Source organism: Cherax quadricarinatus, chromosome 61 (genome assembly GCF_038502225.1).
Source record: "Cherax quadricarinatus isolate ZL_2023a chromosome 61, ASM3850222v1, whole genome shotgun sequence".
NCBI lineage: Eukaryota > Metazoa > Arthropoda > Malacostraca > Decapoda > Parastacidae > Cherax > Cherax quadricarinatus.
The window spans coordinates 15,708,895-15,725,552 of NC_091352.1; the positions used below are offsets into that span (position 1 = coordinate 15,708,895).

At 39.1% G+C, this 16,658-nt stretch overlaps 1 protein-coding gene across 1 annotated transcript in view; it reads left to right on the forward strand.

Annotated features, from left to right (window-relative positions):
* Positions 1–12,593: 12,593 nt before the first annotated feature.
* LOC128699492 (titin homolog) overlaps positions 12,594–16,658 on the forward strand; it is a gene marked incomplete at its 5' end in the record, with an annotated part of 50,491 nt that continues 46,426 nt past the window's right edge. Inside the window, one exon of the mRNA XM_053792255.2 lies at positions 12,594–12,643. Within this exon, the coding sequence (XP_053648230.2) occupies positions 12,594–12,643 (50 nt within the window). The remainder of the gene's footprint in view (positions 12,644–16,658) is intronic.

Consider the following 16,658-nt stretch of genomic DNA (forward strand, 5'->3'; position numbering starts at 1 on the left):
ATTCTCCTTAGCTATGGCACTAGCCTTATTGCAAACCTTTGCACTTTCTCTGATTTTTTGACGTTCTTGACCAGGTGTGGGTTCCAAACTGGTGCTGCATACTCCAGTATGGGCTTGACGTACATGGTGTAGTGTCTTGAACGATGTATGCATGTATGTATGTAGAGTGTATGTGTAGTGTGTAGAGAAAGTGTGTTTGTATGTGTGTGTGCTTGTTTTTTTTCTGTGTGTACTCACCTAATTGTACTAACCTAATTGTGGTTGCAGGGGTCGAGACTCAGATCCTGGCCTTACCCCTTCACTGGTTGTTACTAGGTCCCCTCTCTCCCTGCTCCATGAGCTTTATCATACTTCGTCTTAAAGCTATGTATGGTTCCTGCCTCCACAGCCTGAATACTCTATGACTGAAGAAATACTTCCTAACATCCATTTGACTCATCTGTGTGTGTGTGTGTGTGTGTGTGAGAGAGAGAGAGAGAGAGAGAGAGAGAGAGAGAGAGAGCGGGTGTGTGAGTGTAGTTGGATGGAGACAGCTGATTGGGTAAAAACAGAGAAATGATCTGCAACACACAGCATTATTCACACACACACACACACACACACACACATACACATACACATACACACATACACACACACACACACACACACACACACACACACACACACACACGCACACACACACACACACACATCTTGGTGTCTGACCCTTGTCCATCAATTACAAACTGAAAACTTCTTACGTAATAGAGGATCTACGCTGGAGTGACATTGCTGATATAACTCTGAGAATGGAATACCTTGTGGAAAGCGCTGTGAGCCTCAAGTACGTTTCAGTTCCATTAAACTCCAGTTTGACACACCTGAAGTAATAGAGATCGGAAGCATAACCTAAGATCCTGCACCAACCCAAAATAAATAAATAAATAAATAAATAAATATATATATATATATATATATATATATATATATATATATATATATATATATATATATATATATATATATATACAAACAATTATACCTGTGATTTTCCGTATTCTACTCTTAATATATAGTGCTCATGTTACATGCCTTTCGAAGTTGAAATAGGTGCTGATACGGCCGGTCTTTTGATTTAAGGAATTGGAACAAAACTCAACTTCTTCGGGTTGATTCCGATTACTTCCCAAACCTAAAGCTGTGTATGACCCCGACGATCATAATGTTTCCAGTGATCAAAGATTTACCATAAAAACAAATCCAAAAATTACTTTCTTCTCTTAACATAATAGTAAATAATAATAATTATTATTATATTTTTAATAGTAATAGTAGCTGAAGTAGTAGCAGCAGTAGAAGTAATTGTAGTAGTAATTGTAGTAGTAACAGTAGTAGTAGTAATAGTAGTAGTAACAGTAGTAGTAGTAATAGTAGTAGTAATAACAGTAGTAATAGTAGTAGTAACAGTAGTAGTAGTAGTAATAGTAGTAACAGTAGTAGTAGTAGTAGTAATAGTAGTAGTAATAGTAGTAGTAATAGTAGTAATAGTAGTAGTAACAGTAGTAGTAATAGTAGTAGTAACAGTAGTAGTAGTAATAGTAGTAGTAACAGTAGTAGTAGTAGTAATAGTAGTAATAATAGTAGTAATAGTAGTAGTAGTAATAGTAGTAGTAATAATAGTAACAGTAGTAGTAGTAATAGTAGTAGTAATAATAGTAGTAATAGTAGTAGTAACAGTAGTAGTAGTAATAGTAGTAGTAATAGTAGTAATAGTAGTAGTAACAGTAGTAGTAGTAGTAGTAACAGTAGTAGTAGTAGTAATAGTAACAGTAGTAGTAGTAATAGTAGTAGTAATAGTAGTAACAGTAGTAGTAGTAATAGTAGTAGTAATAATAGTAGTAACAGTAGTAGTAGTAATAGTAGTAGTAACAGTAGTAGTAATAGTAGTAGTAACAGTAGTAGTAGTAATAGTAGCAACAGTAGTGTAATAGTAGTAACAGTAGTAGTAGTGATAGTAGTAATAGTAGTAGTAACAGTAGTAGTAGTAATAGTAGTAGTAACAGTAGTAGTAGTAATAGTAGTAGTAATAGTAGTAGCAACAGTAGTAGTAGCAATAGTAGTGTAATAGTAGTAGTAGTAACAGTAATAGTAGTAGTACTAGAAATAAAAGATGTAATAATAATAACAGTAATAATAGAAATAGCAATAACAACAATATTAGTAAGAGTAAAAGCAGTAATAGTTATAGTAATAGTAGCAGTAGACGTTGTAGTAGTAGTAGTCATAGTAGTAGTAGTAGTAAGACTAGTAATAACAATAGTAGTAATAATAATACTAGTCATAGTAGTAGTAACAGTAATAAAAGTAATAGTAGTAGTGGCGGGAGCACAGCAGCAGCAGCTGTACAGAAACAGCAGCAACAGTAACAGCAGCAACAATAACAGCAGCAATAGTAACAGCAGCAACAGTAATAGCAGTAACAGTAACAGCAGTAACAGTAACAGCAACAGCAGTAGTGGTGGTGGTACTATGGGAAAGCCCTAACTCCTTAAGGAATGACCACTGCCCGAGGAAATGAAAGTAATCCGTGATGCTTCAAGGAAAGATAAGAAGCTCCAGCTTCTTGGATCAAGAATTTTTCACTGATATGAACGGAACAGTCCCAGCCCCTAAAAGGAAAAAAATTATGAGTTTTACCAAGTCCAGAAATACTATATATTATCCAGGAACAAGCCTGGAATAAGCCAGGTGGTAGTGTCCAGGAGTAAGCCAACTGATATTATCAAGAAACAAATCAGCTGATATTGTCCAGGAACAAGCCAGGTTTTGCGCACACACTAACACAAAAATTTTCATTAGCTAGTTGAGTTCAGGTGACTACCTGTCATCGAGCCTCGGCTCGTGCTAGCGCTGAATGAGCCACGAGTGTTTACCGCTCCAGCTAACCTAAGAGGAACTTAGGTTAGCTGGAGCGGTAAACACTTTGTGAAGAGACAAGGAGGCAGGTTGTGGCGCAAGATTTTATTGAGACAACTTTTTATCGCGTTGTGCTTAGTGAAGAGCTTCATGAAGTAGTGTTTCCCTGTAACAGAGTTTTATCAAATCATATTTCGGTCCGTGTAGCGTTTTGTCAAGTCAGGTTTGCTCTGTGTATCGGTTTATTAAGTTATATTTTGCCCTGTATTAAGCTTTATCACGTTATGTTCTGCTCTATGAAGAGGTTTAACAAGTTATTTTTAGTTCTGTGTAGAGCTTTCCCAATCCAACTTTTTACTCTGTATAAAATTTAACTGTCTCTTATAATTGTACTTATCACCAATACGTCATGTGTTCCTCGTAGTAAATTCGAAGCTGTGGAGAAGTTGTGAACGCACTGAAGAGAATAATAAGCGAGAGAAAGAGTGAAAACAAACCCGTTAGAATGAAGATGTAGCAACAGCAGGGGTGGGAAAAGCTGTGACTAACTAATAGAGTCAAGGACGTGGAGGATTTACCACCGTTGGTTTGCGTGTGAGAAACCGGTGTTTTCCGGACGGATAAATTGCTTCCTGTCAGGCTCCCAAAGGTGAGCTGCCATTGATCTCCAGCGGTGATGCATGTCCTGTTTGTCTTCTGTTGGGCTTCTTGTGTCCCTCTTTGCGTTTTGTGACTGTCCAACATGTCAGGGTTAATCCAGTGTCCTATTTGTCTTCTAGTGAGCTTTCGATGCCCCTGTTTGCGTTTTGTAACTGTTCTGCCTATCAGTATTAATTCCGTGTCCTGTTTGCCTTCTCCTGGTCTTCCTGTGTCCCTATTTGGGTTTTGTGACCGTCCAGCGTGTCAGGGTTAAATCTGAAAGGAGACACAAAGGAGTTTAATGTGGACACGGATAATTTTCACATTTGCATTCTAGAGCAAATTGATACTTCGTGTAAAATTTCGTTAGAGTTGCAGACTTCCCTGGTTGTATTCCACGTATGTTTTGATTAACGCCTGAAGATTATCAGTGCCAATCTTAGTGTACGTTATATCAAGCGAATTACCATACACGAATGGATGTTAAAGCCTATGGGGAATGAGAAGCGATCACATTCCTCCTCCATATAAAGGATGGGAATTCAGATTTCTTGGCCTTCACCAATTTAAACGAACTCTTCCTTCTTAACTCCCTCCTTCATCCCCTTGAGTAAACACAATGTAGTATATATTAGATAATGGTTCGGTCTAGGGCCTCGATCGCTTGATCACTTAAGTCAAAGGGCCGACACATTTGTTAATATATATGTCCTGGTGTATGCTCAGGTGTTTTTCTAAAGCACTTGTAGGTTTCAATTACCAAGCCTTTCCCCTTTTCCTTCTTGAAGGAGAAGCGAAGTAAAATTGAATAGATCTTGTGCAATGGGCAAAGTGAAAAATAAAAGCTACAACACCATGACAAGACAAATTAACAGCTTACACGTAAAATTTAATTAAAAATTAGACGCGAAGTTTTGGGCCTTTCTGCTTCCTTATTAATACGAAGTTTTGCTCTCTGTTAAGCCACGAGTAACTCACTAGGTTTCGGTCCCTCCTGGACTTTATTATCTCAGAAACTGGTGATGTTCAAAGGTGGAGTAAAACGTCGGAAAACAGTCGTATAGAATTTGTTGGTTAGTTGCGAATTAGACAACACGACTCACGAGCGGTAATAAGATGAGAATGGGCGGGTATTCAGGACAAGGTCAGTAGCCATCTTCCCAGAACAGTCATGAGTGATGGCTGGTTTATGTGAGAGGCGTGAGAGGGAGCAGACAATGGCTGGTTTATGGGTGAGGCGTGTAAGGACGCAGACAATAAGGCTAGACGCCATCCTTTGTTCCATCAGGGTCACTTGTGGGCGTAGTTTTCCTCACCCTGCCTCTCGGTTCCAAGGAATTCCCCGCTGTCATAATTATGTTTCATTAAAACGTCTTCATTTTCTCATATATATATATATATATATATATATATATATATATATATATATATATATATATATATATATATATATATATATATATATAGATACTACGTAATATATATGGGTAAGAAATTGTTAAGAACTGATCCTCCTATTATTCACAAGAAAGATCATCTCTCCTCCAAGAAGTAAAACAAACCAAAGGTCGCTCCTGCCAGACATAAACCATCATTAAAAAAACTGCACTAGTGGCTCTATTTCAAATAAAGAGAAATGTAGAACAGATGACCTGTCACATAAATGACTTCCTCCCCCCGCCCTACACATCAACAAAGCCAACACCCAGGCTCAAGGCTTCCCTGTCTAATTTTCCCAGAATTCTATGAAAAATCGTGAATTTGGTCATATATCAACGACGGCTACATTCAGTGTTGGATTAAGAGCAGGATGGATCCTAGACCAACATTTTATTTACATACATTATATATATAATGTTCAGGTTTATTGTTACTCAAAAAAAAAAAATGCCCAAAAAATCCCTTCGCATATATGCGTTCCTGAGGCAGCTGCCACTTTTGCCATAACAGCGTTTCCATTCTATGTAAAGCATCATTGACTTGGTAAAGCTGTAAAGGGTGTCACACTGATCGCTTGCTCTGCACCTGTGACCTCTCTTCATCACCATGGCCTAATATGGTTTCCGTCAGTGGTAACACCGCCAACCTCCTCCTTGCCTGGAGGCCAGTCTCCCATCTGGAACAAGTGACTGACACGGTGACAACCGGAGCGGATCAAATTCTTGTCTAATTGACTCACTCTTGCACGGGATGTCATGCAACTGCGACCCCAAGACACCCTTGCACTCACACACACACACACACACACACACACACACACACACACACACACACACACACACACACACACACATATTGATCTGAGAGTAATTATAGGATGGCTTCACTCTGCTACCTGCTCAGTACTCCAGTGAGTTACTTTTATATTCATTTAATCAAGAGCCCTTCAGTGGCATCAAGGCACTCATCTTGAAGGGCCAGTGCCCCTTAGGGTTCAAAGTATCAGCTGGCTGTCGTATCATTTACCATAAGAGGAATATAGAAGACAGGCACAATGCGATCCCTTTATTTTTCAAAAACTTTTGTTTTGGAATCTAACTTGTTGGAGTGTAAACAAAGTAGCATTGATGAAGAAACTCAAGGAAACCTGATAGCCTGACTTGAGTTCTCGAGGTGGAAGGTACACTGTGTGCACTCTGAGGGATGGGTGGAGATGGTGCGAGTCTGGATGCTGGGAGTACTGAACAGTTCCTGCACTCTCAAAGATGTTTGGAAATGTTGGTAAGGCTCATTTGAATTACGATGTCCGCACACTTCTGGCAAGACACCTATTGAACCTATGATGTTGTATAGTGTTTCATCTTTGCATCTCCATAGATTAGTGGGCAAAATCAGATGTGGCAAAACAAATGAAGTTCTCGACTCGTCTGGGCCATTCAACAGAGCAAATTGTGGATGCTCGACCCTCTGAATATATATATATATATATATATATATATATATATATATATATATATATATATATATATATATATATATTATTACATATTATGGCACAGAAGATTTAAGAGATACATTGTTAATATAAAGGTGGCATATACGGTACATGTTGTTACGTGTGTATCACCGATTATAAGGCGAAAATCTCATCCAGCTCCCCAGAGCTAGGGCGTGTGCCCAAAATGCAGCAGGCATTACCCCTTTTAACAGCCGCACTGAGCCGCTGGAACAGAAAACTAGCTGCCCTGGGATCCCTAGTTACCCTGATGAGTCTTTTTCCCAGCTCCTTAAGGAAATTAGATGCACTCTTTCCCCATGAGCCAAGGGTCTCTGAGCCTATGGGAACAAACATATAATGATGGGCAAGTTCTCCATATTTTCTAGACTTTTGGGACTCCCTGAAGCTGGCAGCTGCCCCTCCTTCCTCCCTGGTGTATTGGAGATAGGTATCAGCCAAGGTAGATGCACATGTATAGTCCCACACCACCTGCTTCCCATCTGTCCAGGCTTGAAGGGTGATACCATCTGTACGCTTCTGGCTGCCATCAGATCTGCATAGTTGGGGTGGCTCCCTTACTGCTAGGCATCCAGCTGTTGTGAGGCTCCTATTGATAATGTTATTAACCTCCTCATGTCTTGCAATCTTTCCCTCGGATTTACGGCACACAAGACCATGGTACCCGAATCGGTCTGCTGCTTCACTGCCACAAATACACTTGTGTTCGGCGAGAATAGGGGCGGCAAGTCGAAGGGCAACACCAATGCGGATGGTCTGTGGGACAAGGCGTGTGCCAAGGCTGGAGTTGGGAACAGCCAACAGAAAGTCCCCAGCATGAGGGCCTCTCACTGCCAGGAGGCGGGCTGTATCCTTCCCTGACACACTCTGAAGCATTGTTGAGGCAATATTTTCCACTATTGGACCATCCCAGTGCGATTGTTTGTAGTTGTTGGGGGGAGCAGGTCTGGCTCCAGAGCCCGTTAGATTATCCCAGATCATTGCTCCGTCAATGAATTTATGGTCCTGGACTCCAATCTTGTCCCTAAGATGTTCAGGGAGAATCGCTGTTACAAGCTCTCTGGATGCAATACACGAGGACAGAAAAGCAGGTAACGCAATCTGTGATGACTTGCGGACACCAATGCCTCCTAGTCTGACTGGAAGTGTATATATATATATATATATATATATATATATATATATATATATATATATATATATATATATATATATATATATATATATATATATATATATATATACAGTATGGAAGACGTCATGCAGACATGTCATGCAGGCTAAAGAAACAAAATGTCTGTTAAAGCGCATGGTAGATCAGTGAGTTTACGTTTTTCCAAAACATTAATGCTTCAGCTGTTTTTATGTTTTTGTTATGTTTATGGTATGTTTATGTTATACACTCTAACACACACTTCCTGATATATATACTCTGAGAGTTACATATATCTCTCTCTCTGCTTGTACATGAAAGACATAAACCTCTCGATGTATATACACTGAGAGATACACATCTCTGAATATACTGAGTCACATCTATCGGTGTATATACAAAGCTGAGCATCTATTAATGTATATACACAGATACACACATCTACGTGCATATTTATACTTTAAAATGTAAACTTCTCGGTATATACACTGAGAGACACCCACCTCTCAGTGTAAATACACTGGAAGATGTTCACCTCACAGTAACTACAGTGAGATTCACACACCTCTCGGTGTATACATTTTTGTAGAAGTGTAACTCTCGGAGAAATACAAACTTCTAAGATTATACACACTGGAAAATGCATACTTTCAATGCATATACATCAGTGTATATAAACTGGAAGATGTACGCCTCTCGGTGCATACACGGAGAGACACAGTGTAAATACACTGTTACATGTAATCTACTCATTCAGTTAAAATAATAATAATTCGTACTGCCGGTCGTCAGAACGCTAATATAATTTAGAATATTTATATATATTTTTAGAACTCGAATTTCCTAAATTTATTAAATTATCATGTATGACTTCCAGGAAAAATAGATATATTATTTTGTTTTTTGGCCACTGTGCGTGAGTCGCTTAGGAAAAAAGTCATTGTTTATCTTGACTTAACGCGCCAGAGAAAACGTTAAGTCTCGGTTAATGACAAACTCTGTAATTTTCTTATAATCCCAAATTTGCGTTTTCTGTTTTTCCCTTTCCAGTGCTATAAAAGTATTCATTTTTTTCTCAATTTAAAATATGGTTTTACCAGCCCATTTGTTCCTCGTGTAGAGTTTATATACGTTGTTGATAATGGGTTTTACAAACTGAGATGAAATCATCGGTGATTTTAACCACATGGAAATAGACTGGGAGAATTGGGACCCACATTGGGAGGGCTAAGATGACGGAAGTGGTTAGGAGAATCTTTGCATATCAGCATGTTAAGGACACGACATAAGATAGAGGAGGAAATGAGCCGGCAAGATTGTTTCTAGTATTTACCACAAGTACATCTGAAGGAGAGGAGCTCACATTTCGCCGACAAGTCGGTGAAATGTGGAACAATCTAAACGTGTGTTCTAAGTCTGAAATAAGGACAGTACCAGAGAGCCAGTGGGAAAGGATACAGGGATAGGTACTGGACATCGTACACACAACAGAAGAGGTAAAAAATGTTTGAACGTGATGGATAAATCAAATGGAGTGAATTCGGTGAGAGACTAGAAGCATTGACCGAACCACTAGTTAAGATCTACACGGAATTGTTGCTAGTTATCTGAAGGTAACGAATGTAATCCCATGGTTAAGAAGGCAGGAAGCGCTGATCAACAGATCACTATGACTGATGTCATAAAAACATAACCAACACGGGTTTCTGATATATATGAATGATAAGCGAGATAGGATTTTGTCAGATGTATCCCTGTTTGCTGATGACTGAAAACTAATGAAAATAAAAACCGATAATGACTAGGAACTGTTACAAATAGAGCTGGACACGCTGTAAAAGTGGTCAGATAAGTTGTTGCTTGAATTCAACTCCAGCAAATGCATATTTATTAAGATTAGAGAAGGGGGTAAAATGACCAGAAAAGAGGTTTAAACTTGGGTAACAAATGCCTCAAACTTCAGTCAAAGAAGACGACCCAGAGGTGAGTACTGCCACGCATATCGCCGGAGGCAACTGTGAACCAAATAACCTGTGCAACCAATGCTCGTTTGGCAAACCTTAGAGCAGTATTTTAGGAATCTCAGCAAAGAGTCATGCATGGCCCTATATACTACAAATGCCTGGCCCATTTTCGGGTATGCAGCACCATCATGGAACAGGCACTTGGAAAAGCATTTTAGGAAACTGGAGAAAGGTACGTTGGATGTAATGAGCTAATGTCCAGAGCTAATGGGTACGAGCAATTAGTAGAGGATAAAGGAACTGAACGTGACGACATAATGAGGAGAAGAGGGGGAGATATGATAACAACGTACAAAATACTCAGTAGAATTAATAGGGTAGGCAGGGATATACTGAGAGGTAGGAAACAGGTATTCGGGAGCACAACTAAAAGTTAAAGGCAGAGTTGAGTCATAGGGATGTCATGAGAATTTCATCGTTCCCAGGATGACTGGGAAGATAGCTGAAGTTAAATTAGATAAGATTTGTCGGGAGACAGAACAAGTGTTTCCTGAAGCGGGTGTTCGACGTATGATGACCAGCCACGGGAACCTATGGTCACACGTTCGAGACCTTCTGCTTGCTTACCTATCCACCCCCCTTGAAGAAATTAAAGATAATAACGAGTGCGTGCTGTCTGATATCTTAGGTAATGCATGACTATGGAAATATGGTATTCCTGCAACTAGTGGACCCAGCTCTCTGTACCATCAACTTGACTCGCCGCCTCATCACTTCTCCCACTACAAAAAAATTTTCATATATCTATTAATAAGACCAAAATTTTATCCTTTTCTTGTATGATTTCTGAAAACTTCTTTCAATAGCATGTACCAGCACAGTTAAAACCTGAACGTCATAGAAATAACACACACGTTGCTAAATTCACGATGTTATTTAGAAATTTCTCTTTGATTGATGTCGACACTTATTTCGTTTCCTTTTACAATACATCACTCGTTAATAATCTGCTACTCTCCGTTATTATGTTACAGTCAACTGATTATCTTACTTTCAGTGAGCTGAGAGAGAGAAGCTTCATTATGTCCTCCATTAAATATCCTAATAAATGTCTAATTCTGACAAACATGAACCATCAGTCCAATACAAAGAGGAAGGCGTAAGGAGAGGAGGAGTGTGAGGTAATCAGTCCCTCAGCCTGGAGTCGATGTGTTCAGTCCATCAATCTCGTAGAATGTACATTCTACAAGATTGATGGACTGAACACATCGACTCCAGGCTGAGGGACTGATTACCTCACACTCCTCCTCTCCTTACGCCTTCCTCTTTGTATTGGACTGATGAAGCCACTGTGAGGCGAAACGTTTCCTGAATAAAGATTCCCATATGCTGCATAAGTGTCTTAATCTTCAACTTGTCGGTTTTTCAAACCATTCATCACAAACATGAACCAGTTGAAACCTTAGTAAAACTTAATGTCGAGGCTCAAAATACAGTGTTTTTTTAAGTGCTCCAAGATACGACATGCTAAAACCCTCAGTAAATATGATGTCTGTGTTAACTGAGTCAGTAGAATCAGCCTTCTGGTCTTCTGTAACAGCATTATTGTCTACCTACATACGGGTCTTGGGAATATAACATATTATTCACTCATCAACCACTCTAAATAATTTAGAAATTATGTTTCAGGTTTGTCTCAAGAACTGAGGAGGACGACCCCTTCGGAACCCATTCCATTCTTTAATCTCGCAATATAAATTTTACTCCAGTCGTCCCGAACTGCTTTTAATTATCTCCCGAGATTCGTTCTAGTCGTCAAGATATTCTCCGGATTTTCAAGAAATGTAATCTCAAACTTATGGACTATATTGCATCTATTTTCAATAATTTTCCATTAATACCATAAAAAATTTTTGAATAGTATATTGATTTTTGTGTTTGACCTTCCCCTCCCCCCCCCCAAAAATAAAAGTTATATTAATATTTTGAAATTATTCTTCGGCTTGCTGATATTTGCTTCATTTTATTTTCAATCACGTATACATCAAGTATACATCAAGTATACATCAAGTATACATCACACTCAACTGATTATCTTTGAGTCAACTTGAGATAAGAACATAAACTTCAAGAGATTGACTATATAAACTTAATATATACATCAGGAGTGGTGAAAGTAGTTGTAGTAGGAATCGTAGTATTAGAAGCAGAAGTAATAGTAACAGTAGTCTTACAGTAGTCTTAACAGAGGTAATAGTAGAAATAATAATTAAAAGAAGTAATAGTAGTAGTAGCGATAGCAATAGTAACAACAGTAGTAGCAGCATTAGCAGTAGTAGTAGCGGTAATGGTAATAGTAGCGGTAATGGTAATAGTAGCGGTAATGGTAAAAGTAGTAGTAGTATTAGTAGTACCAGCAGTAGTAGTAATAGCAGCAACGATAGTAGTGGCAGCAGTAGTAGTAGTACAACAGTACCCGTAATAGTAGTAACAGTAGTAGTAGTAGTAGAAATAGCGGTAGTAGTAATAGTAGTATTAGTAGTAATATTGGTAGCGGTAATAATAATAATAAAAATAATAATAATAATAATAATAATAATAATAATAATAATAATAATAATATAAAAACGAGAATAACCTCATTTAATAAATTACACAACAATTAGGAAAAAATATAATTAAACCATTAAACTAATTAATGCACTATCCTCACCAAGGTCACGGAAAAAAAACGCATCGACTTTATTAATACTTAAACATAATTCATTATTTCTTAAGTCTATGTTTACATTGTGATCACCGAACACGCCAGTCAAACGTCAGGAAAATCCTACATTCCCCCACACAATTCACATCAATCTTTCTATATACAAAAAGTCTGGAGTTCACGCATGCTTGTCCCTCGCTCCTCCCCATGAGGCTTTAGCCCCGCCCCGAGGACATAGAAGAGAAGGGGTGTCTGTGTGTGTCAGTCAGTTAACCTTTGCGTGGTGACGCTGGTCTCAGCTTCCTACAGTGTCCTCACTGGCAGTAGTGAGTATAGTCCCTTACATCTTCGTTCTGGTTAAGCCAAGCTTCGGTATGGTAGCGCTCGCTTAATATCTGATATGTTCATCGTTGCTCCATTGGTTGTTCGATCACATAACACATGATGCTTCCTAGTCTAGACATAGGTAGATAGTTCTTCTCAGCTGATAGCCTCGGTGTGGACTTCCGATTCTTTTGCTAACTGTCTTTGCCATGTTCTCCTGTGTATCGGCACCCAGCACCAGTGCGAAAACGATTGTTTCAGCACCGGTCCACCAGTGGTTGCTGGTCCTCATCTGATGCATTTGCGTCACGAGACGCATCCCCTTTAATGTCTTAATGAACGTTAATCTATCATTTTACGTTACATAAATGGAACATATTAAGATTTTATACTATCATTATTAAAGACTAATTCATTCCATAGAACATTTGCTTAACGCCCAACCCATAAACAACACTAGGCAGCACTAGGCAGCACTAGGCAGCACTAGGCAGCACTAGGCATCACTAGGCAACACTAGGCAACACTAGGCAACACTAGCTAACTTGGATACACTGATCACGAATCTGATCTTGTCTAGTCTCTATCACTTTAGTTATTTTCAACCATATGATCAACATTTTGACTCTTCAAGAACCAGATGACATGCCTCACCTAACAATCCCAGGGATTATATTATTCACAAATATTAAGTGCGGTTCATATAATGACATAATTCATCATATACATACAGAACAAAAATAACATATGTATTACCATACAGTCATGTAAACACATTTACATCAGAGTTTTAAGGCTTCTTTTCCCTCGTGTTGAGTCTGGCTCTCCTGCAGCAGCGTCCAGCAGTAGTCTGCTATTGAACTGATCTTCAGGTTCCCCCTGATATCTCTTCTACGTGAACGTGGGGGTTCTATTTCACAGAACCTGTACGTGTTGGAGCACAGTAAGTTCAGACTTGAAGTGACCTTCCCAGAATTAGGGAGAGAGACATGTTTGTAAACGTGACCTCAAACTTTTATTGGCCCGTGATATAGACGGGACTAGACGTTTCGGTCCATCCTCGACCATCATTAAATCGCGACTTAATGGTTCATGACCGACTGTAACGTCGTAGAGCCACGGTACCGTGACGTTTATTCTCCATCTCGTTTCTCTGTTGAGCAATAAAACGTAATTGGTTGACTTTCATAAAATTAAAAACTCGAGGGAGCCTGATTACATTCACAGATTTGTTATTTTCTATTTTTGTTTTTTCAGTGTGCTTTATTCTCCTCTATATTGATTATATAATCCTCGACTTTCAGTCATTATTTGAGATTTCGCTGTTGACTAACGTTTATCTTGGTTTACGTACTTTTAACCTTCATGTCAAGTACAGCTGTCCTTGCTGTCATGGACAGATGTCTTTGCTGGCAAGTATATCTTTTTTTTCCTTTGTAAGTTCAGTTGTTCTTGCTGTCAAGTAAAGTTGGATTTCTGTCATTAAAAATTATCAAAATCGATTAAATTCTCTAAGCCTTGCTAAATACAATTTTTTTCTGTTTTTTTAACATACAAAAAAAAACTCTAGGCAATATGGTATACAAGTAAAAGTGTGTATCTCTGTGTATATGCATACACAGAGAGGTGTGTATGAGTGGATGTTGAAGATTGAGACACTTATGCAGCATATGGGAATCTTTATTCAGGAAACGTTTCGCCACACAGTGGCTTCATCAGTCCAATACAAAGAGGAAGGCGTAAGGAAAGGAGGAGTATGAGGTAATCAGTCCCTCAGCCTGGAGTCGATGTGTTCAGTCCATCAATCTTGTAGAATGTACAGCATAGGGCCGTAGACGTGGCTTATATACTGTAGTGAGGTGACTTGAAGCAGACGGAGGCGGGATCATAGTGGTATCATCCACTAATCGAAGTAGGTCTTTGTCCAAAGGTTGAACAAGCGTTGAAGAATTCTTTGTAAGAAGATGGTTTTTCAAACCATTCATCACAACTGTCAGACACTGCAGCATCATGGGATCTTCTTACAAAGAATTCTTCAACGTTTGTTCAACCTTTGGACAAAGACCTACTTCGATTAGTGGATGATACCACTATGATCCCGCCTCCGTCTGCTTCAAGTCACCTCACTACAGTATATAAGCCACGTCTACGGCCCTATGCTGTACATTCTACAAGATTGATGGACTGAACACATCGACTCCAGGCTGAGGGACTGATTACCTCATACTCCTCCTTTCCTTACGCCTTCCTCTTTGTATTGGACTGATGAAGCCACTGTGTGGCGAAACGTTTCCTGAATAAAGATTCCCATATGCTGCATAAGTGTCTCAATCTTCAACTTGTCGGTTTTTCAAACCATTCATCACAACTGTCAGACACTGCAGCATCATGGGATCTTCTTACAAAGAATTCTTCAACGTTTGTTCAACCTTTGGACAAAGACCTACTTCGATTAGTGGATGATACCACTATGATCCCGCCTCCGTCTGCTTCAAGTCACCTCACTACAGTATATAAGCCACGTCTACGGCCCTATGCTGTACATTCTACAAGATTGATGGACTGAACACATCGACTCCAGGCTGAGGGACTGATTACCTCATACTCCTCCTTTCCTTACGCCTTCCTCTTTGTATTGGACTGATGAAGCCACTGTGTGGCGAAACGTTTCCTGAATAAAGATTCCCATATGCTGCATAAGTGTCTCAATCTTCAACTTGTCGGTTTTTCAAACCATTCATCACAACTGTCAGACACTGCAGCATCATGGGATCTTCTTACAAAGAATTCTTCAACGTTTGTTCAACCTTTGGACAAAGACCTACTTCGATTAGTGGATGATACCACTATGATCCCGCCTCCGTCTGCTTCAAGTCACCTCACTACAGTATATAAGCCACGTCTACGGCCCTATGCTGTACATTCTACAAGATTGATGGACTGAACACATCGACTCCAGGCTGAGGGACTGATTACCTCATACTCCTCCTTTCCTTACGCCTTCCTCTTTGTATTGGACTGATGAAGCCACTGTGTGGCGAAACGTTTCCTGAATAAAGATTCCCATATGCTGCATAAGTGTCTCAATCTTCAACTTGTCGGTTTTTCAAAACCATTCATCACACATGAGTGGATGTAAATACCAGCGTGTATACACTGAGAAGTCTATATCAGTGTGTGAATATCAGTGTATATACACGGAGAGGTATGTACCAATGTACATACCCTGAGAGCACCGTACTTCAGAGTGTAGGTATCGGGGTATCCTTGACTAGCGGTATACAGGTTATGTGGAACTTGGTATAATCCAATAATGTTTATAGGTCGACCCCTGACCTTTTTTTTTTTTTTTTTTGACCTAAAAAAATCGTTTTTCATATCTACCCAAGTTAGGAATCCCTTGAGGGTATCTTCGAACGATTACCTAAATTCTCTTTCCTTCCTGCAGTAAGATGTAGTGGCACTCTTTTATATGGGGTGGACAACCTACCATCACATAGTGTGATACGCTCTTCTTCGAACTAGGAAGGGTAACCCAGAGGAAAGCCTCGCTCGAGTAACCAAAAACTTCATCAAGAATAAAAAATCTACTATACCATACCTACAATAATTCACTAAAAGTCCCACAATTATGCGAGGAACCTTATGCCGATGTTTCAGTCCCTCCTGGATCATTGTCAAACCACAATTAGTTCGAGAAAGTAAAGAAGGTCTAAAGACAATATGGTAGGGGGAAGGGGAAGAAGGGAGTGATTGTAGTAGTCGTGGTAGTAATAGTACTGATAATATTAGTCCCTGCAATGGGTCGTCAACTTTCTGTCAAGCAAATTGAAAAAAAAAACAAGTTTGTGTAATTTTTGTATTTTAAGATCTAGATATATTGAAAGAAGATAAAATATAATCATTAAAGTAACATTACTTGTCTTTCAAAACTAATTACATTTCAGAATCAGAAAAATGTAATATTTAAGTAAGGTACACGTTGTTTGATCCGCCAAATTGCTACGAGTCACAGAT